General features: G+C 37.0%; 1 protein-coding gene across 1 annotated transcript in view; it reads left to right on the top strand.

Annotated features, from left to right (window-relative positions):
* DCC (DCC netrin 1 receptor) overlaps positions 1 to 21,486 on the top strand; it is a 995,337-nt gene that overhangs the window by 924,680 nt on the left and 49,171 nt on the right. The window contains 1 exon segment of the mRNA XM_072606654.1: positions 17,066 to 17,227. Coding sequence (XP_072462755.1) covers positions 17,066 to 17,227 — 162 coding nt within the window.

Here is a 21,486-nt window from a genome sequence, read left to right as displayed (position 1 = left end):
CATTTATTTATTTATTTATTTTTAATTTTTAGAAAAAGCGTTTAATTTTATTATGCACTTCAGAAATAAAACAAGTATTTCCATAACATAAAATAGGAAAAAAAGATGATTGCTCATGGAACTACAAATCTATTTTGTGCAACAAATATAATAAAGTTATAGCTTTCTTTATCCCCCCTTTTTTTGCCCATCTCCCCTTGCCCTAGAGATGGTCACCATTAGACATGAATATGTAAATATGTGTATACACATACACATACACATGTGTTTGTGTGTGTATATACAACATTCGACGCATACTTCTATTTATCATTTCACAGGATGCAGATAGCATCCTTTTTCATAGTTCCTTAATAGTTAATTTGACTATTTGTAATAGTCAAAATGACTTAGTTTGAGCCATGTTTATTACTACCATTAGTGGTATTAGTAATATGTTTATTGGCATTATTCATGATATTTTTAATTTCTTTGTTACAATATAAAGTATATTATCTTTTTTGAATCATTTTACATTGTAAAAAGACAGTATTTCTTATGTGAATAAGATGGCGAACTTTGATTTAAATACTGTTCAGACACGCAGATCTACATCATCATGGACAGACCATTAGCCTGCCTGAATCTCAATATCCTCATATGTAAAAGAAGGGGTTTGGACTAGATGATCACTCAGGAGACAGCAGCCAGGTTTTGATACTAGTGCTTTGCATTGTATTCCATAAAAGTGTAGTATCAATGGTCTCTGAGGAGCAAACAGCTCAACCATCCATGATCCTTTGAAATCACTGTATGTGTAAAATGGTAGTTTCATAGGGATTCCTTTTTCTTTTACTATGCCTGAGCATGCTACCCATATTCACTTTCTTTGGGAACCACTTAAATATTCCTGGGTCAACAGAACCATTGATGGCCTAAGTATGGAGCAACTTACCCTATGCCACTTCTCCACCATTTCCTTTCTCCTCTTAGAGGTTCGTGTACAAGTTGCCCCGCCCCCCCATTCTTTTCTTATATCTCTTAATACTCCCAGTTCAGTTAATCAGTGTAGGCTATCTTACAGAGGTGCACACACATACATGTATGCATACATAGACACATAACATAGGTTTAGAGCTAAAAGAGAATTGGGTCTTAGAATATAAGTGAGTTTTGACTCCATATCCACACATTTTTCGACCCACATCAGGCTTTCTCCAATGCCTGTTCCTCACTTTAGTTCCTCTTTAGTTTTCTGCTCCTTCTATCTTCTAACTCTGACCTAATTTTCTTTTTTTATTATTAATTTATTTAACTTTTAACATTCATTTTCACAAAATTTTGGGTTCCAAATTTTCTCCCCATTTGTCCCCTCCCCCGACCCCAAAACACCAAGCATTCTAATTGCCCCTATCATCAATCTGCCCTCTCTTCTATCATCCCTCCCTTCCCTTGTCCCCATCTTCTCTTTTGTCCCGTAGGGCCAGATAACTTTCTATACCCCTTTACCTGTATTTCTTATTTCCTAGTAGCAAGAACAGTACTCGAGAGTTGTTCCTAAAACTTTGAGTTCCAACTTCTCTTCATCTCTCCCTCCCCACCCATTCCTTTTGGAAGGCAAGAAATTCAATATGGGCCATATCTGTGTAGTTTTGCAAATGACTTCCATAATAGTCGTGTTGTGTAAGACTAACTATATTTCCCTCCATCCTATACTGGCCCCCATTGCTTCTATTCTCTCTTTTGATCCTGGCCCTCTCCAAGAGTGTTGACTTCAAATTGCTCCCTCCTCCTATTGCCCTCCCTTCCATCCTCCCCCCTACCTTGCTTATCCCCTTCTCCCCCACTTTCCTGTATTGTAAGATAGGTTTTCATACCAAAATGAGTGTGCATTTTGTTCCTTCCTTTAGTGGAATGTGATGAGAGTAAACTTCATGTTTTTATCTCACCTCCCTTCTTTTTCCCTCCACTAAAAAGTCTTTTGCTTGCCTCTTTTATGAGAGATAATTTGCCCCATTCCATTCTCCCTTTCTCCTCCCAATATATTTCTCTCACCGCTTAATTTCATTTTTTTAAGTTATGATCCCATCCTATTCAATTCACTCTGTGCTCTGTGTGTGTGTGTGTGTGTGTGTGTGTGTAATCCCACCCAGTACCCAGATACTGAAATGTTTCAAGAGTTACAAATATTTTCTTTCCATGTAGGAATGTAAACAGTAAGTCCCTTATGACTTTTCTTTGCTGTTTACTTTCTCATGCTTCTCTTCATTCTTGTGTTTGAAAGTCAAATTTTCTTTTCAGCTCTGGTCTTTTCATCAAGAATGCTTGAAAGTCCCCAATTTCTTTGAAAGACCATTTTTTTCCCTGAAGTATTATACTCAGTTTTGCTGGGTAGGTGATTCTTCGTTTTAGTCCTAGTTCCTTTGACTTCTGGAATATGATATTCCACGCCCTTCAATCCCTTAATGTAGAAGCTGCTAGATCCTGTGTTATCCTGATTGTATTTCCACAGTACTTGAATTGTTTCTTTCTAGCTGCTTGAAATATTTTCTCCTTGACCAGGGAACTCTGGAATTTCGCCACAATGTTCCTAGGAGTTTCTCTTTTTTGGATCTCTTTCAGGCAGTGATTGGTGGATTCCTTGAATACTTATTTTGCCCTCTGGTTCTAGAATCTCAGGGCAGTTTTCCTTGATAATTTCATGAAAGATGATGTCTAGGCTCTTTTTTTGATCATGGCTTTCAGGTAGGCCCATAATTTTTAAATTGTCTCTCCTGGATCTATTTTCCAGCTCAGTTGTTTTTCTAATGAGATATTTCACATTATCTTCCATTTTTTCATTCCTTTGGTTTTGTTTTGTGATTTCTTGGTTTCTCATAAAGTCATTAGCCTCCATCTGTTCCATTCTAATTTTCAAAGAACTATTTTCTTCAGTGAGCCTTTGAACCTCCTTTTCCATTTGGTTAATTCTGCTTTTTTTTAATTTTTTTTTTAATTTTTTAATGTTTAACAATCACTGCCATACAATAGAGATTTTATCCCCCACACACCTACCCCCCACTACCCCCCTCCCTCCCCACAATTGCATACAATTCTGTATAGGTTCTACATATACTTTCCTATTGAGTATATTTTCACTATAGTCATGCTATGTAGTCAGACTAAAATAAATGAAAGAAATCATATAACAAATCAAAACATGATACACAAACACATACACATACACAAACATGATCTGCTACATTTTGTGAATGACTTCCATATTTCTTTCTCTGAGTGTGGAAGGCATTGTGCCTTGAGAACCACCTTTGGGATTTTTTTTTTTATATAAGAAGTTTTTGTGTTATTACAAAATTCCAAGTCTACCAGAAAAAACTCTCGCACACTGTGGTCGTTGCTGTGCACAAAGTTCTCCTGGATCTGCTCCTTTCACTCAGCATCAGGTCATATAAGTCCTTCCAGGCCTCTCTGAAGTCTTCTTGTTCATCATTTCTTATGGCACAATAGTACTCCATTACATTCATATACCATAATTTATTCAGCCATTCCCCAATTGATGGACATCCCCTTGACTTCCAGTTTTTGGCAACTACATAGAGTGCTGCTATAAATATTTTTGTACATGTGGGACCCTTTCCCATTTTTATGATCTCTTGGGGATATAGTCCTAGTAGTGATATTGCTGGGTCAAAGGTTATGCACATTTTTGTAGCCCTTTGGGCATAGTTCCAAATTGCTCTCCAGAATGGTTGGATGCACTTGCAGCTCCACCAACAATGAATTAGTGTTCCAACTCTCCCACATCCTCTCCAGCATTTATCATTTTCTTGTTCTGTCATGTTTGCCAATCTTATAGGTGTGATGTGGTACCTCAGAGTTGTTTTGATTTGCATCTCTCTAATCAATAGTGATTTAGAGCATTTTTTCATATGATTATAGATATCTTTAATTTCTTCCTCTGAAAATTGCCTGTTCATATCCTTTGACCATTTATCAATTGGGGAATGACTTGTGTGATTATACATATGGGTCAGTTCTCTATATATTCTAGAAATGAGGCCTTTATCCCCGAGCTTAGCTGTAAAAATTCTTTCCCAATTTACTACATCCCTCCGGATTTTGGTTGCATTGGGTTTGGTTGTGCAAAAACTTCTCAGTTTAATGTACTCAAAGTTATCCATTTTGCATTTCATAATGCTTTCTATCTCTCCTTTAGTAAAGAATTCTTCCCTTCTCCATAGATCTGATAAATACACTATTCCTTGCTTCTCCAGTTTATTCATGGTATCAATCTTTATACCTAAATCATGTCCCCATTTGGACTTTATTCTTGTGTACGATGTCAGGTATGGGTCTATGCCTAATTTCCGCCACACTGTTATCCAGTTTTCCCAGCAATTTTTGTCAAACAATGAGTTCTTATCCCAGAAGCTGGGGTCCTTGGGTTTATCAAACAGAAGGTTGCTATATTCCTTGACTACTGCATCTTGAGTGCCAAGTCTATTCCACTTGTCTACCTCTCTGTTTCTTAGCCAATACCAAATGGTTTTGATAATTGCTGCTTTATAGTACAGTTTGAGGTCTGGTAGCACTAGGCCACCTTCCCAAGCATTTCTTTTCATTAGTCCCTTTGATATTCTGGACCTTTTGTTTTTCCAAATGAATTTTGATATTATTTTATCCAGCTCTAGAAAATAATTGTCTGATAGTTTAATTGGTATGGCACTAAATAAGTATATTAATTTAGGTAGAATTGTCATTTTTATTATATTAGCACAGCCTACCCATGAGCAACTAATGTTTTTCCACTTACTTAAATCTGACTTTATTTGTGCCAAAAGTGTCTTGTAATTGTGTTCATATAATCCCTGAGTTTGTTTTGGCAGGTAGACTCCTAAGTATTTTATACTGTCTACCCTAGCTTTAAATGGGATTTCTCTTTCTATCTCTTGCTGTTGGACTTTGTTGCTAATATATAGGAACGCAGAAGATTTGTGTGGGTTTATTTTGTAACCTGCAACTTTGCCAAAGTTGTTTATTAATTCAAGTAATTTTTTACTTGAATCTCTGGGATTCTCTAGGTAAATCATCATATCATCTGCAAAGAGTGACAACTTAGTTTCTTCTTTGGCAATTCTTATTCCTTGAATATCTTTATCTTGTCTAATTGCTACAGCTAACATTTCTAGTACCATATTGAATAATAGTGGTGATAATGGACAACCTTGTTTCACCCCTGATCTTATTGGGAATGCATCTAGCTTATCCCCATTGCATATAATGCTTGCTGAAGGTTTTAGATAGATACTGCTTATTATTTTATGGAAAGTTCCCTTTATTCTTACGTTCTCCAGTGTTTTTAGTAGGAATGGGTGTTGTATTTTGTCAAAAGCTTTTTCTGCATCTATTGAGATAATCATGTGGTTTTTGTTAGCTTTGTTGTTGAGGTGATCGATAATGCTAATAGTTTTCCTAATATTGAACCAGCCCTGTAATCCTGGTATGAATCCTACCTGATCATAATGTATTAATCTCGTGATAAGATGCTGTATTCGTTTTGCTAAAATCTTATTTAACATTTTTGCATCTATATTCCTTAGGGAAATTGGTCTATAATTTTCTTTCTCTGTTTTGTCTCTTCCTGGTTTGAGTATCAAAACCATATTTGTATCATAGAAAGAATTTGGGAGGACTCCTTCTTCCCCAATTTTCAAAAATAGTCTATATAGTATTGGAATTAACTGTTCTTTAAATGTTTGATAGAATTCACTTGTGAATCCATCTGGCCCTGGAGATTTTTTCCTAGGGAGTTCATTGATAGCTTGTTCAATTTCTTTTTCTGAGATGGGGTTGTTTATATTCAACTTCCTCTTCTGTTAATCTGGGCAATTTGTATTTTTTAAAATATTCATCCATCTCTTTTAGATTATCGAATTTGTGGGCATAAAGTTGGGCAAAGTCGTTTCTAATTATTGTTTTAATTTCCTCCTCATTGGAGGTGAGTTCACCCCTTTCATTTTTAATATTAGAAATTTGATTTTCTTCTTTCTTTTTTTTAATCAGATTGACCAAAGGTTTATCAATTTTATTAGTTTTTTCATAAAACCAACTATTCATTTTATTTATTAATTCAATAGTTTTCTTAATTTCAATTTTATTAATCTCTCCTTTGGTATTCAGTATTTCTAATTTGGTATTTACTTGGGGATTTTCAATTTGTTCTTTTTCTAGCTTTTTCAACTGCAAGCCTAAGTCATTGATCTCTTCTTTCTCTATTTTATTTATGTAAGCATTCAAAGATATAAAACTTCCCCTAATAACTGCTTTTGCAGTATCCCATAAATTTTGGTATGTTGTCTCACTATTGTCATTCTCTTGAATGAAATTGTTGATTGTTTCTATGATTTCTTCTGTAACCCAACCCTTCTTTAGAATTAGATTGTTTAGTTTCCAATTGATTTTTGGTTTCTCTTTCCATGGCCTTTTATTACATGTAATTTTTAATGCATTATGATCTGAAAAGGATGCATTGATTATCTCTACCTTTCTGCACTGGATTGTGAGATTTTTATGTCCTAGTACATGGTCAATTTTTGTAAATGTTCCATGTACCGCTGAGAAAAAGGTATATTCCTTTCTATTCCCATTTAATTTTCTCCAAAGATCTATCATATCTACCTTATCCAGAGTTCGATTTACCTCCTTAACCTCTTTCTTGTTTATTTTGAGGTTAGATTTATTGAGTTCAGAGAGGGGGAGGTTGAGGTCCCCCACTAGTATAGTTTTGCTATCAATTTCTTCCTTTAACTCCCCCAACCTCTCCTCTAAGAATTTGGATGCTATACCACTTGGAGCATACATGTTTAGTAATGATATTGCTTCATTGTCTATGGTGCCTTTTAGCAGGATATAGTTTCCATCCTTATCCCTTTTGATTAGATCTATTTCTGCTTTTGCTTTGTTTGAGATTAGGATTGCTACTCCTGCCTTTCTTACATGAGCTGAAGCACAATATATTCTGCTCCACCCTTTGACCTTTATCCTATGTGTATCCCCCCGTTTCAAATGTGTTTCTTGTAAGCAGCATATTGTTGGATTATGGCTTTTAATCCATTCTGCTATCTGTCTCTGTTTTATGGGAGAGTTCATTCCCTTCACATTCACAGTTATGATTACAATCTGTGTATTTCCCTCCAACCTCTTTCCCACCATTTGTGCTTTTAGCTCTCCCGTCTCCCTACCCCTCCTCAATAGTATTCACTTTTCTCCCCCTCTTCCTGCAGCCTTCCCCTCCTTCTTCTAGCCCCCCTCCCTTTTACTCCCCTTTACTCTTATTGCTTCTTCCCTCCCTTTTAGCTACCCTCCCCTTTCTTCCCCCTTCCCCTCCTACTACCTATAGAGCTAGTTAGGATTATCTACTTAACATTATTGTTCCCTCCTTTAAACAAATCAGATGAGAGTACCTCTCAAACAATGCTCATCTCCCTCCGCTCCTCCCCTCTACTATAGTTTTGTACTTCTTCCTGTGATATAATTTGCCATTTTCTGCTTCCCCCTTTTCACACCTCCTATTACAATCCCTTCTCATACTTAAATCATATTTTTGACATGACATCATTTACTTTATACCCGTTCCCTCTACATATATCCCTTTTATCATAATAGCTGTACAGTTCTCAAGATTAACAGGTATCATCTTCCCTTACAGGGAGGTAAACAGTTTGCCCTAATTGAGTAGCAAGTTTTTGTTTTTGTTTTTTCCCCCCTGTTTACCTTTTTATGATTCTCTGGAGACCTGCATTTGAAGATCAAATTGTCTATTGAGTTCTGGTGTTTTGGTCAGGAAGCTCTGGAAATCCCTTATTTCGTTGAATGACTTTCTCCTTGCCTGAAATGTTATGCTGAACTTTGCTGGGTAGTTGATCCTTGGTTGAAGTCCCAACTCCTTTGCCTTACGGAATATTGGGTTCCAATTCTTTTGATCTCTTAATGTAGAAGCTGCAAGGTCCTGTGTGATCCTGACTGTATGTCCTTGATATTTGAATTGTTTCTTTCTGGCTGCTTATAGTATTTTCTCCTTCACTTGATAGCTCTGGAATTTGGCAACGATATTTCTTGGGGTTTTGAGTTTGGGATCCCTTTCGGGAGGGGAACGGTGGATTCTTTTGATGACTATTTTGCCCTCTGGGTCTAGTACTTCTGGGCAGTTTTCCTTGATGATTTCCTGGAAGATATTATCCAGACTCTTTTCTTCATCATGGGTTTCTGTCAGGCCAATAATTCTTAAATTTTCTCTCCTGGATCTATTTTCCAGGTCAGTTGTTTTTCCAATTAAATATTTTACATTTTCTTCTATCTTTTCATTCTTTAGATTTTGTTTGACTGATTCTTGTTGCCTCATTGAGTCATTAGTTTCTACTTGCCCAATTCGAATCTTCATCGTATTGTTTTCTTCAGTTAGCTTTTGCATCTCCTTTTCCATCTGACCAATTTTTCCCTTTAAGGAGCTATTTTCTCCATTTAATTTTTGTACTTCTTTTTCCATTCGACCAATTTTCCCAATTAGGTTTTGGGTTTCCTTTTCCGTTTGATTAACTCTTCCTTTTAGGGAATTATTCTCTCCAGTTAATTTTTGAACTTCCTTTTCCATTTGTTCAATTTTCCTTTTCAGAGTGATGTTCTCATCAGTGAATTCTTTTTTTATAATTTTAAAATCATTGGCCAGTTTTTCTTTTATTTCCTTCTTCAGCTGTTCCAGGTAATCTAGTTGAGTTTGCGAGAAATTCATAGTCCCTTCTGAGGTTTCAGATGGAAGTACAGTCTCAGCTCTGACCTCTTTGGTGTTTGTGTTTTGGTCCTTATCCCCATAGAAAGATTCCATGGTTTTTTCACTTTTCGTCTGCTTTTTCCGATTCATGATGTTGGCTGAGTGTTGTAGCTTCTGGTTCTTTCAGTCAGAAGGTACAGATCTTTGTGTTGAGCTGATGTGTGTCGAAGCTAAAAGCAGGTTTTTGTTTTTTGTTTCCCAGATCAACCCTGGGGTTAGCTTGTTAGGTGTGTAGGAGGTGTGGTCTGGTCTCAGGAGATCTCCTCAGCTGACCTGAAGCAAAGGCAAGGTCAGGGGATGGTGATCCCAGCTTCCCTATTGTCTTCCCTTTACCCCTGAAGGGCTGGGGCACGCCTAGATGCTAATGCGTGTTCCCGCCCCTCCTGGGGCTTGTCTCCCTGCGCTGAGGCTTGCCTGGGTCTCAGTGCAAATTTTCTGTGCCCTGGGTCATCTGTCCTTCCAGATCGCCTCTGCCACAGTAGGAAGAATCCCCCTTTGCTATTTTTCTAGCCTCTGGTGTTATGAGACTATTTGCCCCTTTCTGCTGTTCCCGCTGATCCAGGATTTATCTGGGGAAATATTTTATGATTCTTTCACAGTCATCAGGGGGGAGGAGAGAGCATTTACTGATCACTCCGCCATCCTGGCTCCTGGAAGTTCAAGTAGGTGACTTACCGAATTTTAGTCTTCAGGCTGAAGGTTTCAAGGGTTGCTGCGCTGATATCTGGCGCTCAGCGGCTCTCACCGGCTTGGTTTGGCTTGTCTCCTGCTCCGCTGGTTTCTCCCACCACTCTCGGGCTCTCAGGTCCCTTCCGCCCTGCTGCGCTGACTGCGCTGCGCTGTGCGCTGGGGGCTCACCCCCGTGGAACAGATCCTTCCCGTGGACCTTCCAGTCTAACCTGGGCTCTGAATCCATCAAAGTCTGTCACCCACTGGATTCCGCACCTCCAAAGTTTGGTCAGATTCTCCTTTCAGAGGTATCCAGAGAAATTTGTCCAGGAGCTTAGGTGAGTCGTTGCTTTCACTCTGCCATCTTGGCTCCGCCCCCCTAATTCTGCTTTTTAAAGCATTCTTCTCCTCATTGGCTTTTTGAACCTCTTTTGCCAGTTAAGTTAGCCTATTTTTCAAGGTGTTATTTTCTTCAGCATTTTTGGGGGTCTCCTTTAGCAAGGTGTTGACCTGCTTTTCATGCTTTTCTTTCATCTCTCTCATTGCTCTTCCCAGTTTTTCCTCCACCTCTCTTACTTGATTTTCAAAATCCTTTTTGAGCTCTTCCATGGCCTGAGCCCATGGTATATTAATTTTGGATGTGTGGGATACAGAAGCCTTGATTTCTGTGTCTTTCCCTGATGGCAAGCATTATTCTTCCTCATCTGAAAGGAAGGGAGGAATTATCTGTTTCCCAAGAAAGTAACCTTCTATAGTCTTATATTTTTCCCCTTTTCTGGGCATTTTCCCAGCCAGTGACTTGACTTCTGAGTGTCCTCTCCATGCCCACTTTGCCTCCAAATCCACCCAGCCAGTGCTTGGGGAGGTCTGAGATTCAAATGCTGCTTCCCAACCTCAGGGCTTTTGCCAGGGCGGGACTGCTATTTAGCATGAGATTAAGTTCAGGTGCTCCAGTCGGGGCAGGGCCGCCTCATGGGGCTCAGTTGCCTCAGGGGGTTTATGCAGAGACCTTCAACAATGGATCTGCGCTTCTGCCTGCTTGGGGAGCCCCTGCCTGCTGCTGCCTCCAAGGCTGCCTCCCGAGGGGGCCTGAGTTATGGGGACACCTCACTCCCCTCTCGACCAGCCAAAGAGACCCTCTCACTGACCTTTCTCACCTGTGGGTGGAGGGACCCGCACGGCCTGCTGGAGATTCCGTCCCCAAAGCCTGCTCGGATCTGCTCCTCTTGGTGCCGCGCAGCCAAGCCTGGGCTGGGGTATGCTCTGGTCCAGCGCGATGGACCTTTCGTGTCAGGTTTTCAGGGCTGTCTGGACTCATTTTCTTTACAAAATAAAAAGTTTTCTTTTTTCTGTTTTTATTTCATCTGGAAATTGTCATCTATTCCCTACCCTACTCCAAAGAAAGCAACTACCCATGTGATGTTGAGCTACTCACAATAACCTCTCTGAACTTTTGCTTCCTCAGCAGCCATGATTCGCGTAATAGAAAAAGAAGGGAACTCAGATCCTCTTTTCTGCCCCCTTTCTTTTTACAGTTAAGTGTCATAGTAGTGCTAGGTATATGCCCATATGAAGGAAAAGGAAAATTGTAAGTTTCAGTGGGACATTAGAAACCAGTAAATGTGATTTCCATGAAAACAGGGACCCATTTCTTATTGAACAGTCAGATCTTCCCCAATATGTAACATTTAATCTTTTTATCTCCCTATGATTTATCCTATGTATTTAGTACATTGTAATAGAATGAATGAATGACCAGATGATTTAATAATAAAGGACCACTGTCCGTAAGGTCCAAACCCCTTTATCATGCTCAGAAGTATTCTAAAATTTCTACCAAATGTCTCCCTCTATCTCCTTAGACACTCTTATTAAACCTATTTTTCTTCAAATGACAAAATTTAAGATTAACGGACAACTATTTTCCAAATGTATTGTTTTTCAGTTCTGCATAATCACCAGAATTGCAGCAGATTTATTTTTTATTCTTTTTATTGTTTGTGTACAAGATTTCAACTGCATTGTTGTTAGCCTTTTAAGGACTTTCTTGTCAACCTAAACACCATTTATAATATTTCTTTAAGAATGTGTGTCCTAACTTCTAAATACCTGACTTACAAATGTTTGGAACACAATTCATCTTTAAAACTGGGAAATCCTTGTATTTTGTGTGCACGTCTATGTTTTTCTGGATATTGTCTAATCTCATCTAGTCAAAATGATAACACAGACTCTGAGACGTTAGAATTCTTTTCTAAGGTATTTCTAGAATTTCTGAGCATGATATATAACAAATATCCATCTTTCTGAAATTTTTTGAGCACAAAATGTTGGAACTAGAATTAAAATCTAAATGGTACAAATGTTTATTAATCACCTAGGTTTTCCAGAACCATGTGCTAAGTACTGAGAGAAATGAAATGTTTAACATAGAAATTCCCCTACTCTCATGTGGGATACAATTTAGCAGGAGGATTTCATGAATACAAAAATAATTAAGAGGACAGGGACTGAACCTTTGATTTCACCAGTGTAGAGAACTATGGGAAACTCGCTCTACCAAAGCAAGTCAATATTATCTCTGCAATTTATAGTCTTGGAGACCTAGAGGAAGGAGAGATTAAATGATTGGTCCAGGGTTACACAAATATGGGACTGGAACTTACTGTCTTACTGTATCCCAAACTGGCTGATTACTATGTCACATAGTATCTCATTTAACAAAAAAATGTTTTCATTTAATAGAAGAGAACCCTAAAGCCCAGGAAAATTGTCATTTGTTCAATATCACACAGTTTGCTAGCAATAGACTAGATTTAGAACCCCAGTGGCCAACAGACTAGAATTTTGTTTCTTTCCCATTGAATTTCCCCAACTAGAAATGGTTTTACCCTCATCTGATTTCATATCACTTTATACTTCACTTATGCACTTAAATTGTAATTTGTATTATATGCACCCATCTACATTATCTTATTTCCCCTTACTACTGGAAACTATAAAATCCCTCATCTGGATTACAATGTATTACCCTTGTATCTCCCCCAGCAGTCCTTTCATTGAGCTTGTACTACTTGACAAGTATTCCTTGAATGAATTAACTATCACTCAACAAATTATAATACTTTTTTCTTCTTTAGTGAATCGTTATATGTATTAATTGATGAAGTAGTTAGAAGCACTGGGTAGAGTTTTGCCAGAAGCTTGGCTATGAAGGGGAAGAAAGATGTGATTATAGCTATATGGAAAAGAGTCAAGGGATCTTTACTGCTTCTCTGTTCTATTTTATTTTAGGACTACAGTAATTGGAGCAGTGATAGGGAGGAGCGAGTGGGAGATATTGAAGACACATGAGAGAAAGAAGGTCATGATTAATAGAAATCCTAGAGGAGTAAAAAGGAACAAACAGAAGGGAAAAAAAGGAGGGGAGAAAGGTTGAGAGCACAATCCTTGATGAACTAAATTGTCAGATTGTGTGGATCTAAGCAGTGGATAGGATGCCTGCCTTTAAGGAAGGAGACATGAAGAAGGTAATAGTGGCAAAAGAGAGAATTATTTTATAGGAAAAGAAATGATTTGTTTGTCAGGGGAAAAGTAATATAGAGTTCAAATCTGCTGGAAATTCTGTATAAGATAATCAAGCCATTGGTGGCATCTGGATCAAGTTCAAAAGTCAGGCAACTATTTCTCATCTCAAAGTTGTATCAAAGATCTCTTTATTCTTCTCATCATTTCTTGAAATTCCAGCCTCTGAGTAGACTTTTATATAAGATTCCCAAGTGTAGGAAAACAATTCCTAAAACTCCTAGGTGTGTTGTATCCCACTAGTAGCTTCATCACTATCTATCCATTAAGGTTGTCAATGTATGGACAATCCTTCTTCCCTTCCCCTGATAAACAAAATAGACACCAGGTAGCACTCTATAAGCAACTGTGGAGCACTTCCTTTACATATCATCTTACCCTCAGTGAGAAAGGCAGGAATAGAAATAGCAAATGAAAACAGTTCTTTGAAAATCAATTCCTTTCCCAAAAGTTTCTCAGGATGAAAAAGTTAGTGAACTCTTACTGAAAAGCATGCTTTCTCCCTCATTTCGTGGGAGAGATGGAGAACTGCGGGCATGTAATGCTGCACACACTTTTTAGACATAGTCTACATGTTTTTTTGTTTGATTTTCATGTTAGAAGGGAAGGTTCACTGGATGAGATGATGGGGGCTTTTCTGCAAATAATGATGATGTACAAATAAAAAAGCATCAATTAAAATTTTAGAAAAAATATTGCATTACCCTTCCATGCCATCTGTTTTTTATGAAGACCAAGAATATAAAAATTCATATCCTCAAATATGAAACTAATATTTATAAATTAATATTAGTTTGCAATTCTTGGCAAACTGGATCATTGCAGAAAGGATGGAGAGAAGATGAATATTAAAGAATAAGATGAAGCAGTTTCTTACTTCAGCATACCACTTTTCCTCATATACTTCAAAAAGGAGAAAAAGACATTTTCTAAAGTATCATGCTTAACTATTTAGGGAACTACAGAATATTTACTTCTTGGAGTCTAGCCTAAATAGTCTCTACTCCATATTCCCCATCGGTTATATTTAGTTATAACATTAAAAAAATTTTTTTAAAAACATATTTTAAAAAATTTGTTGTACTGATTTTCTGATAATGTTAGTGCTAAAAGAGCTACATAATTTGGTGGGAGAATGTCTGTTTCTAAGCTCTTAATACTTTAATGTCAGATACAAATTCAGCTGTCAGCAAGCTGTGTCAGAATAGAACTCTCCTCTTTGGTCACAGAGCCAAGGTTTATTGGAGATGATGACACTTTCTCGAGATGATCCATGTAAACATATTATCATGATAGATATTTGTTATGGTATGATTTCTGTATTTTATTGTTCCCCCACTCAAATCTAAACTGAAGTAGAAAAATCAGGAGAGACTTCAATACACTGTGTTTTGTGAATTTTAACACAGAATTATTGTCTTTTCAAATGACTATCTTCCAAGTAGCAGGAGTATTAGAGAGAGAGAGAGAGAGAGAGAGAGAGAGAGAGAGAGAGAGAGAGAGAGAGAGAGAGAGAGAGAGAGACAGAGACAGAGACAGAGACAGAGAGACAGAGAGAGAGAGGGAGAGAGAGGGAGGGAGAGACAGAGACAGACAGAGAGACAGAGACAGACAGAGAGAGAGGGAAAGAGAATTTGTTGTTTTAAAAGTGGTCTGTAGATCTAAATGCTTCACAAGTGAAAATGATGACCTGGGAAACTAAGGATTCTCATCCAAGGCAGGCTGCTGGACATTGAGCCTATCTGCAGTGTAAAATCATCAGACAGATTTACTTTTGAAACTCTGGCACTTAATAGCTCTCATGCATCTTAAGGAGAATCAAAAGTGAAAATACTTGACCACCAGGTCTGTAAGAACAGAATCTTTTTGCTCATGAATCCCTCCCTTTCTGCATCCCCCATGCCTCATAGAGGAACACCACAAATATTTGCTGACTATTCTCTGTTGCTGAATCTTCTCTGTTAACGAGAACATTTGAAACAAAGATAAATTTGGACCCCTGAAGTCCCTATCAGAACTGTAATCTCATAGTTCTGGCCCAGTCATTTAATTTCTGTATTCAAAATTATTCATCTTTTGGAATGGAGATGATTACAACATAACTCTGGGTAGGAAAGCAGATTAATTAATGTTTTTGAAATACAAAATAAAAGGTGCTATATAAGTTAATTAGGTAACTTCAGATAGTGTGAATTGAATACCCTAGATTATGATGCAGTTGCTGTGGTAGAATTTTGAGTGCTGGACCTTTGGTCCATAATATTTGCTCTCTGTTTATCTATCCTTGCACACTATGTGGGCCATTGATTGTCATTATTTAAAGGCATCATCTTCCTTTATAACCTTTTCCATCACTTCATTTCCTGCTTTCACAGAGAAGAAGGAAGAAACTGTGGAGTTGATAGCTATTAATAACCCTCTCTTTTGAAATCCTAAAGATTTAGGAATATTATAAGAAAAGGAGTATTTTTCATAAAGATCTCAAATTACTCAAATTGGGTTCCTTTCTTGGTTGGGTGGAATTTAAGCTTCTTAGTTTCAACAGTGTGATTAGGCACCAGTCTGTAGAGATCTATTTTTCCCTGACAAAATAATAGAGAAGTAGTTAGAAATCATGCAAGTGATTTCACCTCTAGTTTATATCTGAGAACATATCATTGGATCTATCATTTTTCTTCTGAGGAAACCAATTGTACTGACCACCATATTGCTGGAAACCTTCAAAAGCTGTCAATCAAGCTGACTGATTGTGCCTTGTCCTAGTTCTGTAAGGTGATCAAAATAATTCAGTCAACTGTAGCAATCCAATTTCTTTTACAAAAGACAGAATGGTTTATCCCTAATTATATGTACATTCATGTTTATTACACGAAGTGTATAGTTTCATTATTGAAACAATTTGTGAGGTTTAAAACTAATATTTTCCAATTTTTCAAAAATGTTATTCATTGCTGGCTAATTATAATGACCAGGTGTGGCCCAAAAGGAGAGATAAGAAAATGCACCTCAGTCCCTTAAGTAGAGAGGGGGAAGATTTGGTATGAACATTGACTTACTGTCAGATTCAGCTGATGTGTTGCTCAGTTGAAACAGCAGCAGGGACATAGTGAATCATAGATCATTAGACTTGGAGTCATAAAGTCATTAGTTCAAATCCAGCTGGTGTGACTCTGAGCAAGTCATTTATCCTCTTTATACCTCAGTTCCCTCATCTGTAAAATTTATGTAATAACATCTCCTTCCTCAAAGTACTATATAATTGATAGATAAATATTTTGCAGAAATTTTTTTTCCTTTATTTTTATTCAGTCTTTTAAAGGAAGGCTTTCCAGGTAGGGGAGGAGAGAAGAATATATTTGAAAATGGAAGTGATATGAAAACAAAAAATTTAAAGGTTTTAGAGGGCTACAATCATGAGTAACAATAATGATGATGATGATCATCATCATCATAATGACATGATATATCAGATAGCTTTTAGGTAGTATCTGAAAGTTTGCAAATATATATACATATATATTTACATTTGCAAAAAAATATATATATATTTACACATATATATTTACAGTTGCAAATACACACACACACGTTATCCTTTCCACTTTGTACTTTCCCTATTAGAGTTTCAATATATCACAAGTTGGCATAAGAAATTAAATGAAAATTTGGGGGGAGTTTTGCAGAAGCCACAGATGACACTGGAAGGGTAGCAAATGACAGAGAAAAAGTTCAGAAACTCAGAAATGCATAAAGTATGTGTATAGTATTTTATAATATCAACATCCCATAAGAGAAAAAGACAAAAAAAAAAATCAACTTCTTCTCTGGTATGAGAAAAATTTATAGGATTTTTCCAAATTTGGGGGGCATCCAACCCTGAACCCGCGCATTGTGGAAGGGAAAACTGTACATTTTTCTCTTGTCTAAATTGTCTGTGTCTTTTTGGTTTCTTATGGAAATATTTGGGATTTAAAATAAAATTAACTTACATTCTTTGTTTTGCAGCTGTTGTTAGTGCCATCCCAGTGCCAACACTAGAAAGTGCCCAGTATCCAGGAATCTTGCCATCTCCAACATGTGGATACCCCCATCCCCAGTTCACTCTCCGCCCTGTGCCATTCCCAACACTTGCTGTTGATCGAGGCTTCGGAACAGGAAGAAGTCAGTGTAATGTATTTTCATGTCTTTCTATGTGAGCTCTCTTCTAACTCTGGCAGTGTCAGAGGAATTAGTCTAACTTTCTTAGTCTGAGGAAAGTTCTTTTTGTATCTTAAGAACATCAGAATTTATACCACCAATTCATCCCATTCTCCACATCTTGCTTATATATTTATGAAATATTCCAGTGGAAGTCCTTAAAAATCAGCCCCATTGTCAAGGCAGATGAAAGGGGAAATTCTGAAATTCAACAGTTAAAAAAAAAAAACATATTGGCAATGCTAGAAGTTAACACCTTCTGTCATCTTCATAGAACAGTGTTATTATCCTCTAATTTAGCTTATCACAACTTAGTTATCTGTAACATTGTCTCATTGAATCTTGATTAGCCCATACTTAACTAAATGCTTCTTGCCTTCTGTTGCCAGACCCATCATTAGATTAACTTAGTTAAGCCTGTAATGTGATACTTTTCCATCTGTGAGGGCTAATTCCTGGCAAGGAGATTCCATTAGTAGCATCTTTTTTTAGAAGACAGACAGACAGACAGGCAAACAGATAGACAAACATTAGCTAAATGTCTACTTTGTGTCAGGCACTATGCTAAGCACTGAAGATACAAAAAGGGCAAAAGATCGTCACTACCCTTAAAGAGCTTTCAATCTGATGATAGATAGATTTGTTGTTCAGTGGTTTTCATGGCAAAGATAATGGAGTGGTTTGCCATTTCCTTCTCCAACTCATTTCACAGATGAAGAAACTGAGACAAACAGGGTTAAGTGACTTGTCCAGGGTCACACAGCTAGTAAGTATTTGAGGTTGGATTTGAACTCAGGTCTTCCTGACTCCAGGTCCTGTTTCCCCTGGGCCACCTAGTTGCCCAGATAGATAAAAAAACAAAACAACCATTCTAAAGATAATTTTATGTATGTGGGTTTCTCCCCCCCTTCCATTTGTTTTTGTTTTTGTTTTTTTTTTTCCCACTCAAATATAGCATTTCCACATTGATTTTATGGCTTTCATTTCTTAGTTAAGAGCAGGTGACTCAGCAGCTCTTGTTATAAGTTGATTTGAAATAGATAAGATGGTAACATCGATAAAATATGTTTGTAGCTAGGTTATATTTTTTTCAACCCATCAGAGACAGCTTTAAGAATCATAAATTGTCTTATATAGCAAGGTTAGAATTAAAAGACATCAAAAAAAAATCTGTCAGAGAGCAATTGAATTTATTCTCCCTTTCCTCACTGTGCACCTTTTCCAGAGAGTAGAATTATTTGTAAGAACGAGATAGAACATATTCTTCAAAAATAAGTTGGGGATTGTTGTTACTGAAGGATGACTGGAATACTCCAGACTCTAAACATACTACTATGACAACTTTTGAGAAATTATTCAGCACAGTTGGAAGTGGGAGAAAAATTGATTTGGAGTTGGAAGACTGGGATTAAAGCCCTGCTCTGCCAATTCTTAGTTATGTGACATTGGGTAAATCACTTAACCTCACTGAATCTACTATCTGAAATGCCTATCTGAAAAAGGAGTGCTGAAGTTCAATCATTTCAGACTCTTTGTGACCTCATTTGGGCTTTTCTTGGTGAAGATACTGGATTAGCTTGCCATTTCTTCCTCTAGCTCAATATGAGGAACTGCAGCAAACAGGATTCAGTGACTTGTCCAAGGTCACACAGCTAGTAAGTATCTGAGGCCAGATTTAAACTCAGGAAGATGAACCTTCCTTATTCCAAGTTCAGTGTTCTGTTCACTGTACCACCTAGTTGCCCCTGTGAATTTAATGCCATAAACCTTAGAAGGGTTTACAGACCCTCTAAGTCCATAAACCTGTGATCTTTTCTATTAGGTTCATATAGATGCATATGGATGGTCTGGCCCTTCTAAAGGAAGTTCATGTTGACTGTACATGGACATATTAGTAGCCCTTCCTGGCTACATTAATTACAGGAGCATCCTTAATATATATCACATGCACAGTGTGATCTTGTCATTGTGCTGTGCACACAGCAGACCTTTTGTAAATGCTTGTTGTAACTATTGGTATTGATTAAGTACTGCTAATGATTTTCCATTCATATTCTTCCCTCATGGTTTCTTAGGAATATTTCCTGCATTCTTCCATTTTAGCCAATTAGAATACAAACTCCTTGAGGATGTGATCATGAGATTGTAGATTTAGAATTATAAAGGACCTTAGAAGTTATTTCCTCAAGGCCTGGAATCTTACAGATGAGCAAACTGAGATCCAACATGGTAACATGATTGGCTAAGGTCAAACATATAATAAAGTATTGTAGAGACTCAAACTCATGCCCTCTGACTCCAAATCTAGCATATGCTACACATATCTCCTTAGTAAAAGTTAGCTCATTCATGAAAAAGCTCATTTGAAAATCAAAACAAATAGAAATAAAATAAAATATAATTGGATACAAGTTGAATTATTGTTGCATTAATGTTCTAAAACATTCTAAAACATTCCTCTGATAGTGCTATCAATGAAAAGATATGGAAAGAAGTAGCAAGATAGATATGTACATGCAAGAATTTGATGGTAAAATGCTTAATTTGAGGGTCTCACAAAACTCAAGACACCCTTTTAAGCTTATTCTAGATTACCAACATTTTCTCCCTCACTTTCATAAGTCTGTGAAATCAACAATTAAAATCAAGCTCTCAGCTGGAGCTGACATCTGATGTGTAAAGAATTATACTAAAAGTTTAATAATTAGCTCTTTAGGGCCTTTTCAAGTTGGTTCCAGCACACCCTTTTATGCATTCAAACATACATACATATATGCATACTATCTCAACCACTAACTTGACTTTAAAAATCAGTTTCTGTACTTCCATATTTTATGTATCTTTGAACAAAGATTAAGATATTGGTGGGGTCATCCAAACAATGAGATAATGGTTATTTCAAAAAATAACTTTCTAAAAACTTCAAGCAGAATTTGTCATGCAGTCATTCCTTCAAAGATTTATTGAGTTCTTACCATTTTATGTACAAATGCAAAGCATTTCAGTATGCTTAAGTCATGAAGGCGTGAAAAATTATATGCCTTGTTTTTCAGCAAGCTAAATGTATTCCCTATCACAAGAACTACCTAAAGTCATTAACTTTCATCTATAGGCAGATTTTTGATTAGAGAATATTGGTTTCCAAATGCCATGGAATATGTTAAAGGTCACTGTTCTCACTTAAGCAAAAACCACTTATGACTCTTGGTGGAGATGTCTTATCAGTCAATGTCATAAATGAAATGAGGAATATTCAGTAAAGTCAAAGTTTACTCATCTGGTTTAAGTTTCCTAGTCTCCAGTTTTACCTGAATGACTTTGACATAGACACCTGATAGACACATAGATAGGTAGGTAGATAGATAGATAGATAGATAGATAGATAGATAGATAGATAGATAGATAGATAGATAGATGGATGGATGGATGGATGGATGGATAGATGATAGATAGATAGATAGATAGATAGATAGATAGATAGATAGATAGACACTTATTTAGTCATTTCTATGTTCCAGGTACTGTCTGAAGCCCTGGGGATGGAAATATAAGCATCTAGGACAGTCCCAGTAAGTTCAAAGAACTTACAAATTCAGTGAGGAAGATAATATATAAAGGGGTGGCAGAAAGGGGAGAGAGAAACTAGGGTCTTTCCCAAAATGATGATAGTGATGGGCACTACCAAAGAATAGAGGAGGACCTCAGGATGAAAGTAATGCAGCAGACAAGGGGAAAGAGGTGGAGTTGGAGAGAATCAAGCACGTTATAAGAATGGTAAAACCAGAAAGGAGGAGGTTGGGGAAAGTAGTGGAGGAATGCTTGTGCATTTATGTGTGTTTGTACATATATATGTTTATATGGGTGGATGTGTATATATATATATATATATATATATATATATATATATATATATATATATATATATATATGTGTGTGTGTGTGTGTGTGTGTGTGTGTATGTGTGTGTGTATACTATGTGTATATATATATGTATGTGTGTGTATTTTTAATAAGGAATTTTATACTTTCACAAATTCATATCTCAAGAAAGATCTGAATGCCTACACTGTATGAGCCATGTGCTAGGTGTTTTAGGGGATAACTTACAATCTAGAATAGGACTTGGGGCAAGGAGAAGGAGGAATCATAGTAAGGATTTCCACTAGGCGTGTGTTCTGTTGCCTCCTTTGTGCATATCAAAGCTTTGCTGCTTTCCTAAGTTATATAAC

Source organism: Notamacropus eugenii, chromosome 4 (assembly GCF_028372415.1).
Source record: "Notamacropus eugenii isolate mMacEug1 chromosome 4, mMacEug1.pri_v2, whole genome shotgun sequence".
NCBI lineage: Eukaryota > Metazoa > Chordata > Mammalia > Diprotodontia > Macropodidae > Notamacropus > Notamacropus eugenii.
Note: the sequence above shows the minus strand (reverse complement) of the source record. Positions and strands in the feature narration are given on the sequence as shown.